Source organism: Bufo bufo, chromosome 1, assembly GCF_905171765.1.
Source record: "Bufo bufo chromosome 1, aBufBuf1.1, whole genome shotgun sequence".
In the NCBI taxonomy this organism is placed as follows: Eukaryota; Metazoa; Chordata; class Amphibia; order Anura; family Bufonidae; genus Bufo; species Bufo bufo.
The window spans coordinates 387,156,267-387,175,877 of NC_053389.1; the positions used below are offsets into that span (position 1 = coordinate 387,156,267).

Sequence of the window (19,611 nt, forward strand, 5' to 3'; positions counted from 1 at the left end):
GTCACTGATGTACTTCTTCCTGCGTCAGACAGGGCTTTATCTGCTTTATACACCAAACAATGATTGTCTTTTAAAGTAGATTTAAAATGTATATTTCCTTTACTTTTACAGCAATAAACAACTTATTGAAAGACGTTAAAAAAGTGCAGTGGGAGCAGTACGAACGCATGAAAAAGTTGAGGGATGAGCTGACCCTAGTAGAGGAGGCCAACAAAAAGGCCCTGGATGGACTGCTCCAAAAGCTCCAAGAAATTAAAAAATTGCCTTAATTTTTTTTTTTCATTTGTTTTTTGGGGCTTCTGTTATTTATATTCTTAATATTTTTTTTTATTTAAAGATTGTTTTATAAAACTTTATTGTTCTATAAAATTTGTTGTGTTTTGTTTTATTGTAACCAATGGGGTTACAGTACGGACAATTTAGTCTGGGCCAAATTTATTATACAAATATTCAAAGAAATATCCACAAAAAAAAATAATAAAAAAGCAGTTACGCCTTTAACCCCTTCACACATTATCATGTAAAGGTATGTCATTGCGTGACAGGGGGATGTATGGAGCGGGCCTCTGCAGTGAGCCGCTCCATACGAACGATCTGCCGGCTATATGATACAGCCAACATCCGGCCACACTAACAGGAAGCGGCGATCGCGCCGCCCCTGCCATTCAACCCCTCAGGTACCGCGATCAAGGCTCATTGCGGCACCTGTGACGTGATGCGCCTCCATCTTCCTTCCAATCGGAGCCACTGCAGTGAAATCGCGGGCCTCCGATCGGTTGCCATGGCAGCATGGATGCTGCTGAAGCTATTCAGGCCTGTCATGGCTTTCTCCATACTGAGCTATGCACGAGGCACAGCGCAGAATGGAGTGTGTAAAAATCCTATTCACCGTAATAGATCTCTATTATCATGAATAGGAGACGGGATCAAAAGATCCCATGTACGAGGCCCCTATGGGGGCTAATTGCTGTAAAAAAGAAAGTTAAATAAAGTTTAATAAACACCACTATATTATAAGTTTGAATCACCACCCTTTCCCAATTTTACATATAAAACAATTTTTTCTAATACAAAACATGGTAAATTAAATGGTGGCATTAAAAAATGCATCTTGTCCCGCAAAAAAAAAAAAAGGTCAGACTTTACATTGAAAGTCAATGGGGGACGGATCCATTTGAAAATTGAGTCATATTGTGTCAAATTCAAACGGATCCGCCCCCATTGACTTCCATTGTAAGTCTGGACGGATCCGTTTGCCTCCGCACGGCCAGGCGGACACCCCAACGCTGAAAGCTGTGTTCGGGTGTCCGCCTGCTGAGCGGAGCGGAGCACAAACGCTGCCAGACTAATGCATTCTGAGCAGATCCACATCCACTCAGAATGCATTGGGGCTGGACGGATGCGTTCGGGGTCGCTTGGGAGAGTATTCAAACGGAGCTCACAAGCGGAGCACCGAACGCAAATGTGAAAGTAGCCTAAGCTGTAGGTCGAGTGTTGCTAATGCTAAATATTGTTCTGACATGACTTACAGTGAGAATAATTTCTTCTTCATCCTTTTGAAATCAAATATTGCCCATTTTCGATCTCCGATCGATTCCACCCTGCTTCTTGCAATAATATACGTAAAAAGTTGAAATCGCAATTCGATTATTATAACTTGAATTAATCGAATTGCGATTTCAACTTAACACTGCTATATTCCATATTCGTTAATTCTAGCCTATGGAATATAGCAGTGCTAAGTTGAAATCGCAATTCTATTAATTCATATTATAATAATCGAATTGCGATTTCAACTTTTTACGTATATTCTTAATATTGCTCTAACTTCGTCTTTTAGAATATTCCTAATATTCTAAAAGACGAAGTTAGAGCAATAATACTAAATTACATAAAAAATACACATATAGAGTCTATATATGTGTATTTTACGAAATTTCGTAATATTGCTCTAACTTCGTCTTTTAGAATATTACGAATATTCTAAAAGACGAAGTTAGAGCAATATTAAGAATATATGTAAAAAGTTGAAATCGCAATTCGATTATTATAACTTGAATTAATCGAATTGCGATTTCAACGTAATTCTCAAATCCGACAGTACATTCTAGTATATGGAGACGTTCCCATGGTGATGGGGACGCTCCATGAGCACGGAAGTCGGCAGAAGCGGCAACGGGCACTGACTGGAACAGCCAGGAAGCCAGGAATCCAAAGGACAGGTAAGAACTACTTTAGGGAAGTGGGAAAGTAAAAAATAAAACAATAAAAAAAAAAAAAAAAAAAAGAATATTCTATTTCGCGAATATATAGAGCTATATTCTAAATATTCGCGAAATCTCGAAGTTACGATATTCGAGAAAAAATTTCGCAGTTCGAATATTCGCGCTCAACACTACAGGGAGTGCAGAATTATTAGGCAATTTGTATTTTTGAGGATTAATTTTATTATTGAACAACAACCATGTTCTCAATGAACCCAAAAAACTCATTAATATCAAAGCTGAATATTTTTGGAAGTCGTTTTTAGTTTGTTTTTAGTTTTAGCTATTTTAGGGGGATATCTGTGTGTGCAGGTGACTATTACTGTGCATAATTATTAGGCAACTTAACAAAAAACAAATATATACCCATTTCAATTATTTATTTTTACCAGTGAAACCAATATAACATCTCAACATTCACAAATATACATTTCTGACATTCAAAAACAAAACAAAAACAAATCAGTGACCAATATAGCCACCTTTCTTTGCAAGGACACTCAAAAGCCTGCCATCCATGGATTCTGTCAGTGTTTTGATCTGTTCACCATCAACATTGCGTGCAGCAGCAACCACAGCCTCCCAGACACTGTTCAGAGAGGTGTACTGTTTTCCCTCCTTGTAAATCTCACATTTGATGATGGACCACAGGTTCTCAATGGGGTTCAGATCAGGTGAACAAGGAGGCCATGTCAATAGATTTTCTTCTTTTATACCCTTTCTTGCCAGCCACGCTGTGGAGTACTTGGACGCGTGTGATGGAGCATTGTCCTGCATGAAAATCATGTTTTTCTTGAAGGATGCAGACTTCTTCCTGTACCACTGCTTGAAGTGGTGGTCGTCTTTCAGCCTTTCTTACCTTGGCCATGTCTCTGAGTATTGCACACCTTGTGCTTTTGGGCACTCCAGTGATGTTGCAGCTCTGAAATATGGCCAAACTGGTGGCAAGTGGCATCTTGGCAGCTGCACGCTTGACTTTTCTCAGTTCATGGGCAGTTATTTTGCGCCTTGGTTTTTCCACACGCTTCTTGCGACCCTGTTGACTATTTTGAATGAAACGCTTGATTGTTCGATGATCACGCTTCAGAAGCTTTGCAATTTTAAGAGTGCTGCATCCCTCTGCAAGATATCTCACTATTTTTGACTTTTCTGAGCCTGTCAAGTCCTTCTTTTGACCCATTTTGCCAAAGGAAAGGAAGTTGCCTAATAATTATGCACACCTAATATAGGGTGTTGATGTCATTAGACCACACCCCTTCTCATTACAGAGATGCACATCACCTAATATGCTTAATTGGTAGTAGGCTTTCGAGCCTATACAGCTTGGAGTAAGACAACATGCATAAAGAGGATGATGTGGTCAAAATACTCATTTGCCTAATAATTCTGCACGCAGTGTATTGGTGAGTTCAAGCTATCTGATAAGGATTTTCCGCAGTGATTATATCTGCTTATACAAGCCAGGCATAGAGGTCTCACTAGGGATAAATCGCTATTACAACAATAGGAGTCAGAATAGTCAAAAGATGCACAGAATTCCTACAGCCTGCTGTGTATATGTGTGTGCCTAATCTGCTATCAAGCTCAGTGCCATCCGCCATCTTGTGAAAGCACATGGTCGCACAAGCTTACTGCACTTCAAATGAATGTTCAAAACTGTTTCTCTACATTGCACTTCCTACCTGTCTAAACTGCTGTTTGTCTTCTTAAAGCGACAGTACCATTTTTTGCTGTTTGTCTTCTTAAAGAGACAGTACAATTTTTCGCAAAACCGTAAAAAATGTCTAGACAAGGCTCTGAACACTCTTTTATGGCTGAACCAAGGCAGATACATCATGCCTCTGAACCCGCAGACGTATATGAAGCAGATTCTGCAGATATTACCAAACGTACAATAAAACCAATACAGAAACTCAGAGAAAACTATCAAGCCACTAGAGATGAGTTCTCCAGTAATCTGTCAGACCTCTGGGACAAAACCTCACACTGCATGTCAGTTTTGTCACACTCTAATGATCAACCAGTTGAAATAAGAGACTCTATAAATCACCTATTTGCTGTGTATGTACGCTACCAGCAGCTGTCTGCAAAATACTTAGCCTTCTTACAGGACTCTAATATAGAGGATTCTTCAGCAGAACTGACTAGGACTGATGCACTGAACCAACAAAGGGAAAATGCTAAGCTTCAGGCAGAACTCTGCATTACTCAACTGCAGGAGACCAGATCTCACAGATCCACCACAACTAAGTGCACTGCACTTTCTTCCAGATCCTCTCGTTCCAGAAAATCAACATTAAGCGACAAGTTAATAGAGGCCCGCGCTGATGATGAATCAAAAAAGGCGCAAAGATCTTTTTACCAGAAAGCAAGTAGAGATGGAAGCTCAACAAGCAGAGATAGCAGCTCACCAAGCAGAGATGGTAGCTCATCAAGCAGAGATAGAAGCTCAAAGGGTAGCTCGTCAAATAGAGATGAAAGCTCAAAGGGCAGCTCAACAAGCAGAGATGGCAGCTCATCAAGCAGAGATGGAAGCTCAAAGGACAGCTCACCAAGCAGAGATGGCAGCTCATCAAGCCAAGATGGAAGCTCAATGCAACGCTCTCCAAGCAGAGGCAGATTCGCAAATAAAGATTCTACAAATGGAAGGGGAGGAAGCAGCTTTCCTAGCAAGGCTGAAAGTCCTTGAACAAGCAATGGGATAAAGTACTAATTCAGACTGCCTTATCCCAGCAGAACTGGAAGATCTAGCTGAACGCACCAGTGAATACGTTCTAAAGCATAACATCGGCAAAGATTCAGAGTCATCTCCTGTACCTCATACTAACAACACTGTTCTGACTCTCAATGCAGAGACCTCTCAGCTCTATATGCCTGAACCTCTTCAAGTCTACAACGCAAGTACATCTATACAGCAAACCGGATCAACTTATGTCATCAACAAGGTGACTTCTGGTTATAAGCCGCAGCTCAAAGCAAAGCCAGCACAAGCCTTAGAGACTACACCACAGTTAAACGCTCATGCAACATAATTTTACCCTGGTAAACCTCACCCTACATCACCAGAGAACTTTCACACCTAGGGGGTTCCAGAAGTTACTTTGACACCAAGGAGTGAGAGACCAGATATGAATGACTTTGCCAGATACATGGTACGCCGTGAGCTCATTAACACAAGCCTCTCAAGGTTTGACGACTGTCCAGAGAGCTACAGGGCCTGGAGATCAACCTTCAAGGCTACTTTTGCCGATCTCAACCTTACTGCTAAGGAAGAACTTGATTTGCTCATAATGTGGCTGGTACCAGAATCTGCAGGTCGTGTTAAAAGACTCAGAACAGTACATGTTGACCACCCAGATGCAGGTCTTGTTGCTGCATGGGCAAGACTTGAGCAAGCCTATGGTAGCTCTGAAGCCATAGAAAGCTCTCTATTCAAGAGACTGCAAAACTTCCCAAAAATAGGGAACAAAGACTATCGCATCATCGCAAGCTCCAAGATCTAGGTGACCTCCTCATGGAGCTAGAGTTGGCAAAGACAGACCCATGTCTACCTGAACTAAGCTTCCTGGACACCGCTCATGGTGTCAACCCAGTGTTGTCTAAACTGCCATACGGCCTACAAGAGAAATAGGCACAACAGGGTTCAAGATACAAAAGAGTCTATAATGTATGCTTTCCTCCATTCTCATACTTCTGCAAGTTCATTAGTGAACAAGCCTGTATGAGAAACGATCCCAGCTTCAGCTTCAGCTAACCCAACCTGCCTGCTACATCCTCACCATCATCAAGGTATGATAACAGAGCAGCTAAACGTAGAGACTTAAATAGAGCTATATCTGTTAAAAGGACAGACATCTCACCCTCCACAACCTCACCTACTGATCATGGCATTGTGGATGAAAGAGATAAAGACCCTAATAGTCAGTGTCCTATTCACAAGAAGCCTCACCGGTGAGTTTTCCGGTGTTCTTACCTGCCGATCCAGATGCTGCATATGATAATTTCCCTTTCCCTGCTTCTAGGCCTTTAGAAACTCCTGTTCCTCTGTGTTGTGGATGAACAGGTCGTCTCTCCACTGCTCCTAAGTGAGGGATTTCCAGGGCGACTCAGGATATTAGGTATCCAGGGTATGAACCGTCCCACCATTAGGGTCCGCTCATACGGTTAGGAGTTAGGGAGAGGATTAGGGAAGCAATAGGAGGTGACCTGCTCCCTGATCCCGGCGTCCTGGCGTAGTTGCTACCATTATCCTTCTTACATTGTACGGTGGGGGGTTTCCCCCACTCCCCACCGTGTCACATGGCTACTAATTAGACATCATGCAGGTAGACAGACTGATGTAAACAATGAGCAGGTCGCAATTTTAGCACAAGAGGCGCACCACCTTCAAACTTCTGATTGCTGGGAGTGCCAAGAGTCAGATCCCCAGTGATCAGATATGTTTGGTCTATTCTGGGTGTAAACCATCTTCATTCTGAACCTGGAAAACCCATTTAAGCTGACTGAAGAGTACCTACTTGTGAGACAAGCATCAATTAAATTTGATTGTTTATGCCCAAAAAGTAAAAGTAGTTACAAAGCCAGATATAAAAAACATCTTATCATTGGCACAAAGTTTTTTATAATCATGATTTGACATTAGCCATGAGAAAGTAAGCAATGTTAAGAGTAGCTGCCGCCATTATACAAAATAATACAGTAAACAGTAATCTTTGCATAAATGGGATGATGGCAATGCAGACCTGTGGTTTATATATTGGCTTGGTCTTGTCCGAATGATGATTGAGTGATAATAAACCCAGAGGCGTAATTTATGGTGCTTTGTCCCCGATGCATAATATGCAACAATACCACCGATCCAATGTGTAATTTAATAATGATGCCTGTTAATGTGGCAGAAGGACCTTTAGGCCCCATGAGGCACCAGGGCTCAGAAGCTTCTGCTATCTCTGCGCCTCATATACAGTCCTGATCAAAAGTTTAAGACCACTTGAAAAATGGCAAAAAATCCTATTTAGCATGGCTGAATCTTAACAAGGTTCCAAGTAGAGCTTCATCATGCAACAAGAAGAAATGGGAGTGAGACAAAACATTTTTTGAGCATTCAATTTAGTGAAAACAACAAATAAACTGAAACAGGACCACACCTCCAAAAAAACTAAACCCCCCCAAAACAGAAATCCAACTTCCAAAAATGAACTCCGTAATGAGTAGCTCCGCCGTTATTGTTTATCACTTCAAAAATTCGTTTCGGCATGCTTGATGCAAGCGTTTCCATGAGGTGAGTGGGAACATTTCTCCAAGTGGTGAAGACGGCCCACGAAGGCCAACTACTGTCTGGAACTGTTGTCCATTTTTGTAAACTTCCCTTGCCATCCATCCCCAAAGGTTCTCAATTGGATTTAGATCAGGGGAACACGCAGGATGGGCCAAAAGAGTGATGTTATTCTCCTCGAAGAAGTCCCTTGTCCTGCGGGCATTGTGTACTGTAGCGTTGTCTTGTTGAAAAACCCAGTCGTTACCAAACAGACGAGGGCCCTCAGTCATGAGGAATGCTCTCTGCAACATCTGGACATAGCCAGTGGCCGTTTGACGCCCCTGCACTTCCTGAAGCTCCATTGTTCCACTGAAGTAAAAAACACCCCAGACCATTATGGCACCCCCTCCACTGTGGCGCGTAGAAAACATCTCAGGTGGGATCTGCTTGTTATGCCAGTAACGTTGGAAACCCTCAGGACCATCAAGGTAAAAAAAATTCTCATCAGAGAATAAAACTTTCTTCTACTTTTGAATGTCCCATGTTTGGTGCTCTCTTGCAAAGTCCAAACGAGCAGTTCTGTGGCGTTCAAGGAGACAAGGTCTTTGAAGAAGTTTTTTGGTTTTTGAAGCCCTTCAGTTTCAGATGCCGTCTGATGGTTATGGGGCTTCAGTCAGCACCAGTAAGGACCTTAATTTGGGTCGAGGATCGTCGAGTGTCTTGGATCCTCTGGCTCAGTGCTGATGACATTTTTTTGGGTCTTCCACTTTACTTTTTTGTTCCATAACCCTCAGGATCATTTAAGAATTTAAGAAATTCGAAATGACTGTCTTACTGCGTCCCACCTCAGCAGCGATGGCGCGCTGTGAGAGACCCTGCTTATGCAGTTCAACAACCCGACCACGTTCAAAAAGGGAGAGTTTTTTTTGCCTTTGCCATCGCAAAGTGTGACTACCTGACAAAGTGACAATGAATCCACATCTTTGCACAGATTTGGCCTTTTAAAGGCATGTGGTCCTAAACTTTTGATCAGCTGAAAAACAGCCTGTTTCAGTTTATTCGTTGTTTTCATTAAATTGAATGGTCAAAAAATGTTTTGTCTCACTCCCATTTCTTCTTGTTGCATGTTGAAGCTCTACTTGGAACCTTGTTAAGATCCAGCCATGCTAAATATGATTTTTTGCCATTTTTCAAGTGGTCTTAAACTTTTGATCAGGACTGTAGCTACAACCCTGCACAAGCTACACCCAGCCAGTATCCAGAGTACATTACTTTAATAAATAGAAGAAATGGTTAATGGTTAAAGCACAGTGTCCTTCTCCTCTGTAAATGGTTGTAGAGAGGTTACATTGCCAGCCATCACTGTCTCTTGGTTATCAATGGGAATACAGGTGGAAGCATTGGTGTTCTCCATGTGAGAAAATGGGCAGCACACTGCTTCTTGTGATGTCAATGTGCTGCCTGACGAAACATTTTTTTCATTGCAGTTCTCAGTAGAAACATCTGAACATGGGTGAACACTTTCTATCACTGTAGAAGTGTCCTGGCAGGTTATCTGGCAATGATCACATTTGTCATCTGTTGGGAGTTTCAGAAACTCTGGGAGAACAAGGTTCTCTTTACAGAGTATCCCACGTTGGTCATCTGCCCGGGTATTCTGGACTCTATTCAGCATTTCGACCAGTCCTGTGATAATATAGAGAAAATAACATATAAACATAAAACATATAAATGAGTAAATGTAACAAAAAATCTAAATAATAAAACGGGCGACAAAATTCAGTTAATGTGGGTCTTACTACTTCTCAGGACAGTAAAAATCTTTTAGTCCTGCATCAATTAGTCATTTTTTGATGTTTGCATAGAAGTATTTGGAAAATTTTACATTTAGTTATCTGTAAGTATTTTTGTGGAACTCTACATTGTACAGCAGATCGGTGCCAGATTATCAGAGTTTGTGGACTAAAAAAAACGGAACTAATGGAATGTCACTAGACTAACACTTCCTGCTGTTGGAATCAATCCTTTAATGCTTTTATTGTACTATATTTGCACATTTGAATCATGAATATTCAAGACCACAATCGGACATCAGATTACAAATTGCAATTATTCCAGGAACTCTGTATTTAGTTGTGGCAATTCCAGATCAATGGGACCGTTTTTCAGACTTGAAGATGTATGAAAATAACTCTTTTACTATGAACTAAGATGGCTACTGATAGAGGAAGGCCAGGCAAGTTAGACTGGACTTATATTCATAGTTACAACTCTTCCATCTATATATGATGCATCTTTTTCATCAGTTGTGAATCTCATACAGGTAATCTGCTTCAATGAATTTCATATTGTATAACTGTGTATAATGAGATAACGGATCTTTAGACTGGAAACTGTAGGGACAGAGCTCTCTGCTAGAACTTGTTACATTTACAACACCCTGGATAGATAGGCAATCTTCAGGCCTGAACTGCGCATGCACCATACCTCGACACTTCAAGGCCAGGTTCGTCTTCCCTGCCTGGCCATGTCAGTCAAAGCAGTGAAGTCAAGCTGAGCCTTTGGGTGCAATGAAGTGCAACGGCAATACCCTCATTACACCTAGGGGCTAATTTCCATACAAATAAATGCTGATTTCTCCACTCTATGGGCACATGTGCACTGCTCACCACATATGTGCCATATCTCCCATGTTTTGTTTTCTTGCACTACTATCTTCTTGGGGGCTCCAGGCTTCTCCTTTTGAAGATCCCTCGTGGTCCCGAGGCTGCAGACCGCCATATCCAGACGTCCAGGCTTGTTTGAAAATACCTACAATAGTGTTGTGCCTATATCCGCACAACCACACAAGGTGAGCCTTGCCAATTCTTTTTGTTCACCATTATATACCCACAGAATTACCCTATGGTGCGCCCATCTGTTTCCCTACAGATTTAAAACCAGCCTGCTACATCCCATATCTCCCATGGCAGATGAATTTAATCAAGGTATTCGATGACCAATTCCCTTTAAAGTTAAAGGAGACCTTTCGGCTGTTCTAACATGTCTGTTTTAGTAAATACTTGTTTTCCACATGATATAAGAATACTGGAGCATATATAAAGGACATATTAATATCCAGTTCTCAATTTAGTCCTATTTCCAGGAGAAATAACAGTGGAATGGCACAATGCAGAGTCTTAAATTTTTAATCTTCAAAATCCTGGACGAATCCCCGAATTAGCTAAAAGAAACAAAGATGTTATACTCACTCCTTTCTATAGCATGTTCTCTGTGCCATTACATCATTTAGCTAATTGGGGGGTCTTGTCCGAATCATTGATCTAATTATCTCCCACAACTGCTTTAAGAAAGATGCTTCAATATTGTTATTTCATGGGGAAAGAGTTGACTAAAACATATATGTAACATCCAGGAGAGATCACGGGTCCTCTTTAACCGCCTCCCGACCGCCTAACGCAGGGATGCGTCCTGCGGGCAGCCGGGTTATTCCTCGTTGACGCATAGGCGCGTCATCTCGCAAGAGCAACACGCAGCTAAGAAGATGATCTACAGTCCTCCAGCACCGATCATTCGCTGGCAGGCTGTAGATGCAATTTTTTTTAACCCCAAAAAGGTATATTAGACGCTGTTTTGTTAACAGCGTCTAATATACCTGCTACCTGGTCCTCTGGTGGTCCCTTTTGCTTGGATCGACCACCAGAGGACACAGGCACCTCTGTAAGTAGCACCAATCACCACACTACACTACACCCCCCCTGTCACTTATTAACCCCTGATCACCCCATATAGACTCCCTGATCACCCCCCTGTCATTGATCACCCCACTGTAAGGCTCCATTCAGATGTCCGTATGTGATTTCGGATCCGCGGATCCACAAATCCGCAGATCCGCAAAGCACGGACACTGCGGATCCGCAAAACACAGACACCGGCAATGTGCTTTCCGCATTTTGCGGATCCGGACATTGCCAGAACTATATAGAAAATGCCTTTTCTTGTCCGCAATTGCGGACAAGAATAGGACATGTTCTATGGGCTCTACAAAAAACGCAGTGTTCGCCCGATCAGTCCTGATCTTGTGCGCACACTTGCGTTCAGTCCGCCCCACCGCAGTGACAATTTTTTTTTTTCTGATCACTGCAAAAACACCGTAAAATCGCTGCGGCGCTATAAAGATCACTTTTGAGGGGCAAGATCACTTTTGGCACAAGTTAGCGGAAATTTTTTTTTTTTTGATTTTTTTGTTTTTTCTTACAAAGTCTCATATTCCACTAACTTGTGACAAAAAATAAAATCTCACATGAACTCACCATACCCCTCACGGAATCCAAATGCGTAAAAAAAAATTGACATTTATATTCCAGACTTCTTCTCACGCTTTAGGGCCCCTAAAATGCCAGGGCAGTATAAATACCCCACATGTGACCCCATTTTGGAAAGAAGACACCCCAAGGTATTTCGTTAGGGGCATGGCGAGTTCATGTAAAAATTTATTTTTTGTCACGTTAGTGGAATATGAGACTTTGTAAGAAAAAAAATTAAAAAAAAATAAAAATAAAAAAATAGAAAAAAATCATTTTCCGCTAACTTGTGCCAAAAAAAAATATTCTAGGAACTCGCCATGCCCCTCACGGAATACCTTGGGGTGCCTTCTTTCCAAAATGGGGTCACTTGTGGGGTATTTATACTGCCCTGGCATTTTAGGGGACCTAAAGCGTGAGAAGTAATTTGGAATCCAAATGCGTAAAAAATGCCCTGTGAAATCTAAAAGGTGCTCTTTAGAATTTGGGCCCCTTTGCGCACCTAGGCTGCAAAAAAGTGTCACACATGTGGTATCGCCGTACTCAGGAGAAGTTGGGCAATGTGTTTTGGGGTGTCTTTTTATATATACCCATGCTGGGTGAGAGAAATATCTCTCTAAAATGACAACTTTGTATAAAAAAATTGGAAAAGTTGACGTTTACAGAGATATTTCTCTCACCCAGCATGGGTATATGTAAAAATACACCCCAAAACAGATTGCCCTACTTCTTCTGAGTACGGCGATACCACATGTGTGACACTTTTTTGCAGCCTAGGTGCGCAAAGGGGCCCAAATTCCAATGAGTACTTTTAGGATTTCACAGGGCATTTTTACACATTTGGATTCCAAACTACTTCTCACACTTTAGGGCCCCTAAAATGCAAGGGCAGTATAAATACCCGACAAGTGACCCCATTTTAGAAAGAAGACACCCCAAGGTATTCCGTGAGGGGTATGGTGAGTTCATGAAAATAAAAAAATTGTCACAAGTTAGTGGATTATGAGACTTTGTAAGAAAAAATTAAAAATAAAAATCATTTTCCGCTAACTTGTGACAAAAAATAAAAACTTCCATGAACTCACTATGCCCATCAGCGAATACCTAAGGGTGCCTACTTTCCGAAATGGGGTCATTTGTGGGGTGTTTCTACTGTCTGGGCATTGTAGAACCTCAGGAAACATGACAGGTGCTCAGAAAGTCAAAGTGCGTAAATTCACATTTTTGCACCATAGTTTGTAAACGCTATAACTTTTACCCAAACCAATAAATATACACTTATTGCATTTTTTTTATCAAAGACATGTAGAACAATAAATTTAAAGAAACACTTATATAGAAATGTAGTTTTATTTGAAAAATTTTACAACAGAAACTGAAAAATGTCTTTTTGTTAAAGGCCATGTGGAGGCAATTTTTGTTTATGATTGCATTTTACTCATTTTTAGCTAAAAATCATATTTTCAATTAGCCTTTATTAAAAATATTGAGCCGTTCTGTCACAAAGGGTTAACTGCTTTTCTTATTGTGTGACTGGTACTTTCACTTTGTGCCTGTCATCTAATAAACCTTAACTACTTAGAGGTCATAAACACTTATTTAAGCCACATTCTTATCAGTAAGATAACAACCGAGCTATAATGAGTGATTATAATGTCAGAGAGCAAAGATAAAGAGTCCGTCAGCTCCTGGTCTGAAGGAAAAGACAGAAAATCCACAGGCTGCTACTAGAACATCTCAGCTATGTACACAAAAAAGGATTCCATATTTTTAATAAAGACCAATTGAAAAGATGATTTTTACCAAAAAATAAGTACAATGCCATAATATTAAAAAATTGCCCTCAAAGGCCTTTAACCTCTTGCGGACACATGACATACCGTTACGGCATGATGTCCCAGTACTTAACCACCTCCCGTCTGCCCATTGACTATAAACGTCCAGGAGGTGGATCTCTATTTCTGATAGCACGTTTTAAAACGTCCTGCAGCTTTCCCTCCTGTGCTCTGCCCCTGTACATAGAAACTCTATGACTAAGCTCCCTCCTGACAGCCAAGAACATGGAGCTTTACCCTGAGACCTTTTTTGCTGGTCTCCAGGCTTTTGATCGCTCTGACAAGCAGTCAGAGCGATCACAAATGCATCTACCATCTCCCTCTTATTACTGCCAGTCAGAGCGGGAGATCGGTATTTAAAGTAGGCATCGCGATTGTAATTCTTAACTGTAAGCCCTGGAGACCGATCAGCATGGTCTCCAGGGCATGTGAGCACTGTAATTTCCAGTTACAGTGCTCTGAAATGCTTGTACCGTCTCCCTCTCTGTAGCGCTGGCAGGAGAGGGAGATCGGTACATTCACACTCCAGCAGCGATCCCCCAGCAGCTGTTTACACTGGAGACAAATCAGCAGCATTGTCTCCAGAGCATGTGTTGTGAGCTCTGTAATTTGCAGTTACAGCGCTCAGAAAGGCTTGTACTGTCTCCCTCTCATTAGTGCTAGCAGGAGAGAGAGATCGGAACATTTACACTCACCCAGCAGCTGTTTTCACTGGAGTCTAATCAGCACGATCTCCAGGCAGGGCCGGTGCTACCATAAGGCAGACCAAGCGGCTGCCTTAGGGCGCACCCTGGGGGAGGGTGGAAAAATGAACCTTCTTTTTTTTTTTAAATCACTTACTTGTGAGTTGTGGAGGGGGAGAAATGTGACATTGAGGGGGGTGAAATGTGATATAGGGGGGAGAAATGTGAAATGGTGGTGATGTGACAGAGGGGATTATATAAAAAGGATGGGGAGAAATGTGACATATAGGGCTGATGTGACATGGAGGGGGAGAAATGTGACATGGAGGACTGATGTGACATAAAGGGGGAGAAATGTGACATGGGGGGCTGATGGCTGACATGGGGGGCTAATGGCTGACATGGGAGGGTAATGGCTGACATGAAGGGCTAATGGCTGACATGGGGGCATGATGGCTGACATGGGGGGCTGATGGATGGGGGCTGATGTCTGACATGGGGGTCTGATCTGAGGCATTGGGGGTCTGATCTGAGGTCTGATTAACATTGGGGGTCTGATTGCTTGTATGACCTGAGGTGTAATGGAAAATATATTTTTCTTATTATCCTCCTCTAAAACCTAGGTGTGTCTTAGAGGGCGAGAAATACGGTCCTCAAACCAGCGATTGTCTGAAGCAGAGAGAAGATACCAGGACACACAGAGGAGAAGCCAGCTGCTGCAGACGGGACCAGGGCCAGGTGAGCTGCGAGGGTAGGGGGGCTCCAAAATGTAGCTTTGCTTGTGTTGGCAAAAGTCCTTGCACCGGCCCTGTCTCCAGGACATGTGACTGTCTGAGCCGGGAGAGTGCAGGAGCTGTCACGTCTTTCAGAGACCTTGATCAGCCCTGCACTGAGGCTGTACAGCTCTGTATTCTGCTGTACAGCCTCTCTGGGGGTGCATTTCTCCTGTAACTGGGGCTACTATGTCAGCCCCAGTTATAGGAGAAATCAACAGTGAAAAGAAAAAAAAAAGTGAAGTTAAATGTCCCCCAGAGGTCTTGTATGACCTTATGGGGGACGCAAAGTGTAAAATAAAAAAAATTAAAAAAAATGTTTAAAAAAAATAAAAAATTAAGTTTTCACATGTAAAAAAAAAAATCCCCCAAGTAAGGAATAAAAAAATAATAATAAAATAGAAAAAATAAAATAAAATAGACATATTTGGTATTGCCGCGTCCGTGACGGTCGGCTCTATAAATATATCACATAATAGACCCAGTCCAATAATCACCATAAAAAATTAAAATAAATAACTGTCAAAAAAAGCCATTTTTGTCACCTTACATCACAAAAAGTGCAACACCAAGTGATCAAAAAGGCGTATGTCCCACAAAATGGTACCAATAAAACCGTCATCTCATCCCGCAAAAAATGAGCCCCTACATAAGAAAATCTCTCAAAAAATAAAAAAAAACTATAGCTCTCAGAACATGGAAACATTAAAACATAATTGTTTTGTTTCAAAAAGGCTATTATTGGGTAAAACTTTAATAAATAAGAAAAAAAGTATACATATTAGGTATCGCCACGTCCATAAAAATCTGCTCTATAAAAATGTCACTTGACTGAACCCCTCAAGTGAACGCTTTAAAAATAAATAAATAAAAACTGTGCTAAAACAACAAATGTTTTGGTCACCTTGCCCCATAAAGTGTTATAATTAATGATCAAAAAATCATATGTACCCAAAAATAGTACCAATAAAACTGGCACCTTATTACCTAGTTTCCAAAATGGGGTCACTTTTTGGGAGTTTCTACTGTAAGGGTGCATCAGGGGGGCTTCAAATGGGACATGGCATCTAAAAGCCATGTGGAGTTCCTTTTCTTCTGCGCCCTGCCGTGTGCCCATACAGCAGTTTATGACCACATGTGGGGTGTTTCTGTAAACCGCAGAATCTGGGTAATAAATATTGAGTTTTGTTTGGCTGTTAACCATCGATGTGTTAAAGAAGAAATTGGAATTAAAATGGAAATCTTCCAAAAAGTGAAATTTTAAAATTTGATCTCCATTTTTCTTTTAATTCTTGTGGAACGCCTAAAGGGTTAACAAAGTTTGTAAAATCGGTTTTAAGTAACTTGAGGGGTGTAGTTTCTACAATGGGGTCATTTATGGGGGTATCCACTATGTAGGCCCCACAAAGTGACTTCAGACCTGAACTGGTCCTTAAAAAGTGGGTTTTGGCAATTTTCTTAAAAATGTGAAGAATTGCTTCTAAACTTCTAAGCCTTCTAACGTCCTAAAAAAATAAAATGACATTTCTAAAATGATGCCAACATAAAGTAGACATATGGGGAATGTTAAGTAATACATATTTTATGAGGTATCACTTTCTGTTTAAAAAGCAGAGGAATTGAAATTTAGAAAATTGCAAATTTTTCAAAATTTTTGGTAAATTTGGGATTTTTTCATAAATAAAAGGTGAAATATATTGACTCAAATTTATGACTATCATGAAGTACAATGTGTCACAAGAAAACAATCTCTGAATGACTTGGATAAGTAAAGGCGTTCCAAAGTTATTATCACATAAAGTGAGATATGTCAGTTTTGCAAAATTAGGCCTGGTCAGGAAGGGGGCAAATGGCCCAGATGGCAAGTGGTTAAAGACACATGACATACCGGTACATCATGTGTAGTTCCGATCACCGCGGCGGGCGGTGATCGGAACTGGGTGCCTGCTCAAATCATTGCCCAGAAGGACAGCTACAAAGTAACATCATTCCCTGGAATTACTATTTGAGGGCAAAGTATGTCCCAGTACAGCGACCCTGACAGCAGCAGGATGGAGCCAGCAGTGGCATACGATGAGGAAGACCTGGATGGCCTAGATGCATTAAAGTACCTGGCATCTGGTACCAGGCCCTGGATAATGTACAATACCAGCGAGGCGAGAGTCTCCCCAGTGAAGAGCAGCGATTGCAGAAGCAAGTGGCCCTGCAGATGCCCTTCCTGGGAGAGCAGCCCCTGGAGGAATGGGTGAAGGAACTAGAGCACCGGTTATGGCAGGAGCTATGGCTGGAGGATGCCTACCAGGCATCTGGTGGTATATGGCACAGTATATACCCTGGACAGCTGAGCATGACAAGCCAGAGGGAGAGGAGTTTAATGGTCCTGGCTTGTTATGGGAGTCCTTTGCAGAGCCTGACTTCGGGAGCCCTGCACAGTCCAGACTTCAGGACATTTTCTACGAGAGGGACCTGGCTCACCTAGCAACCCTGGAGTGGGAACTGGAGCAGGACTACCGGGATCTCTTCCACTCCATTGGGAAGGCTCAGCAGGACAGCAAGATGACAGACCCGGATCCAGACCCATTCAGCTGGGCAGATATTGTGGAGTGTTACTGGGAAGAACCCCAGGTGGCCGGTGAAGATGGGACCGAGGTCTCTTCACCAGTCCTGCAGGGAATTAGGAGCCCAGTCTCCATTCCCCAGCGGCCGTGTGATTTACAGGGAATTGGGAGCCCAGTCTCCATTCCCCAGCGGCAGGCTGAGTTACAGGGGGCAGAGACAGTCGGTCCTGTCCCCCAGCGGCAATGGGATTTATTGGGAATTGATAGCCCAGTCTCCATTCCCCAGCGGCATGCTGAGTTACAGGGGGCAGAGACAGTCGGTCCTGTCACCTAGCGGCAATGAAATTTATTAGGAATTGGGAGCCCAGTCTCCATTCCCCAGCGGCAGGCTGAGTTACAGGGGGCAGAGACAGTCGTTCCTGTCCCCCAGCAGCAGAGTGTTTTATTGGGAGAGGAGAGCTTTGTCCTCCCACCCCAGCGGCAGAGTGTCCAGCAGGGAATAGAGAGCCCAGTCTCCTTTCCCCAACAGCAGGACACTGTATTGGGAGCGGAAACGGTCGGTCACCCTCCCCAGCGGCTGGAAGTATGTATGGGAGAGGAGATTGTTACCCCCTCTCCCCAGCAGAAGCTTAACGTACCAGGGGGAGACAGTAAGCCCCACAACAGTGCAAATGGGACCGTGGTCTCTGCACTTACAGCCCGGGGGTAGGGATAGTCGATCCTGTGCCCCAGCAACAGGGCTGTTTAGCCAAAGGGGAGACAGTTGGTCTCCCCCTCCAGCAGCAGAGATGGGTATCCAAAGGGGAGACAGTTGGTCTCCCCCTCCAACAATCAGGCTCCAACCAGGCTTCTTCCGTGGTAGCGCTGGCACCAGGGAAAAGTACCGCTGGTCTCTGCCCACTCAGCAACCCACCAAGGCAGTTTACCAGTCCCCCACACAGCCGTAGTGAGGCACATGGACATGGACAGGTTTCTCTTTTGCTCAGGTGTAGTAACCATTTATTGTGGGTGGGCTATACTGCTGTTTCTATTTTGTGGGTGGGCTGCTGGAGTAACAAGGGCACTGACCGGTAGAAGGTCAGATACCCTGTTAGTCTGCTCGGAAAAGGGGAGAAATGTGGCGAAACCAACTTCGCCACTGGGTGCTGGAGAAGCCTGGTTGCCAGCCTCTTGCCCCAGGATCATGGGCCCTATCATCAGCCCATGCTAAACTTAAACTCCAAGGCAATTGAACTGTATTCGTGTAGTCTGAGTGCCATTCACCTAATAATTGAATGCACTCAGACCGAAGATATCTGGGGATATGTTAAATGTCTATGTTTACTGTAATGGTTGTGACATTGTATATTTGAATAGTGATTTCTGTCCTATTGTCCCCACGTGTGTATTGGCGATTTCCCTTTGTCCTGAGAGATAATTGAATTACTCCTTGGTTGTCTCCAGGACAGAAGACATTGTGTAAAACTGTGTATTCTCCTGCCTGTGATAATTACATTAACCCATTGTGTAAGGTAATTGTATCACAGGCAGAGAGGAGGATTTTGTGTGGAAGTGTCTGAGTGTATTGTATGTGTTTATTGGTTGTTTTTACAAAACCCTGTGGGTGGTACTAATATGTAAGAATGTGTATAAGAACAATAAACACACAGCTCTGGCTGTCCACTGCTTTACCCTCAACACAGAGCTTGGTCTCGTTCTTGGGGGAATTCACTGTATGCTGTTAGAGACTGATTGCTAGAAGTGTAAGCCGCTTGGGTGCGTTTCCTATTCGTCTGCTAGCAGCTATTCGTGAGGTTCCGTTCGGGAGTTTGTAGCATTCCCTTGTATGCCGTAACAGGCTCATACTAGTTTTACGGCCCACCAGTTAAGTCCACCGGAGCCCCCTACCGGTGAACTTGCATGGTGTACCCAAGAGGATTTTAAGCCTGCAATTCCTG

General features: G+C 42.6%; 1 protein-coding gene across 2 annotated transcripts in view; it reads right to left on the bottom strand.

Annotated features, from left to right (window-relative positions):
• Window positions 1-6,849: 6,849 nt before the first annotated feature.
• Window positions 6,850-19,611, bottom strand: part of RGS14 (regulator of G protein signaling 14) — a 164,928-nt gene continuing 152,166 nt past the window's right edge. For both annotated transcript variants that reach the window (XM_040405553.1, XM_040405545.1), the window contains 2 exons: window positions 8,745-9,207; window positions 6,850-7,227 (listed from right to left, as the gene is read on the bottom strand). In XM_040405553.1, coding sequence (XP_040261487.1) covers window positions 8,822-9,207 — 386 coding nt within the window. In that variant the 3' untranslated portion in view covers window positions 6,850-7,227; window positions 8,745-8,821. The remainder of the gene's footprint in view (window positions 7,228-8,744; window positions 9,208-19,611) is intronic.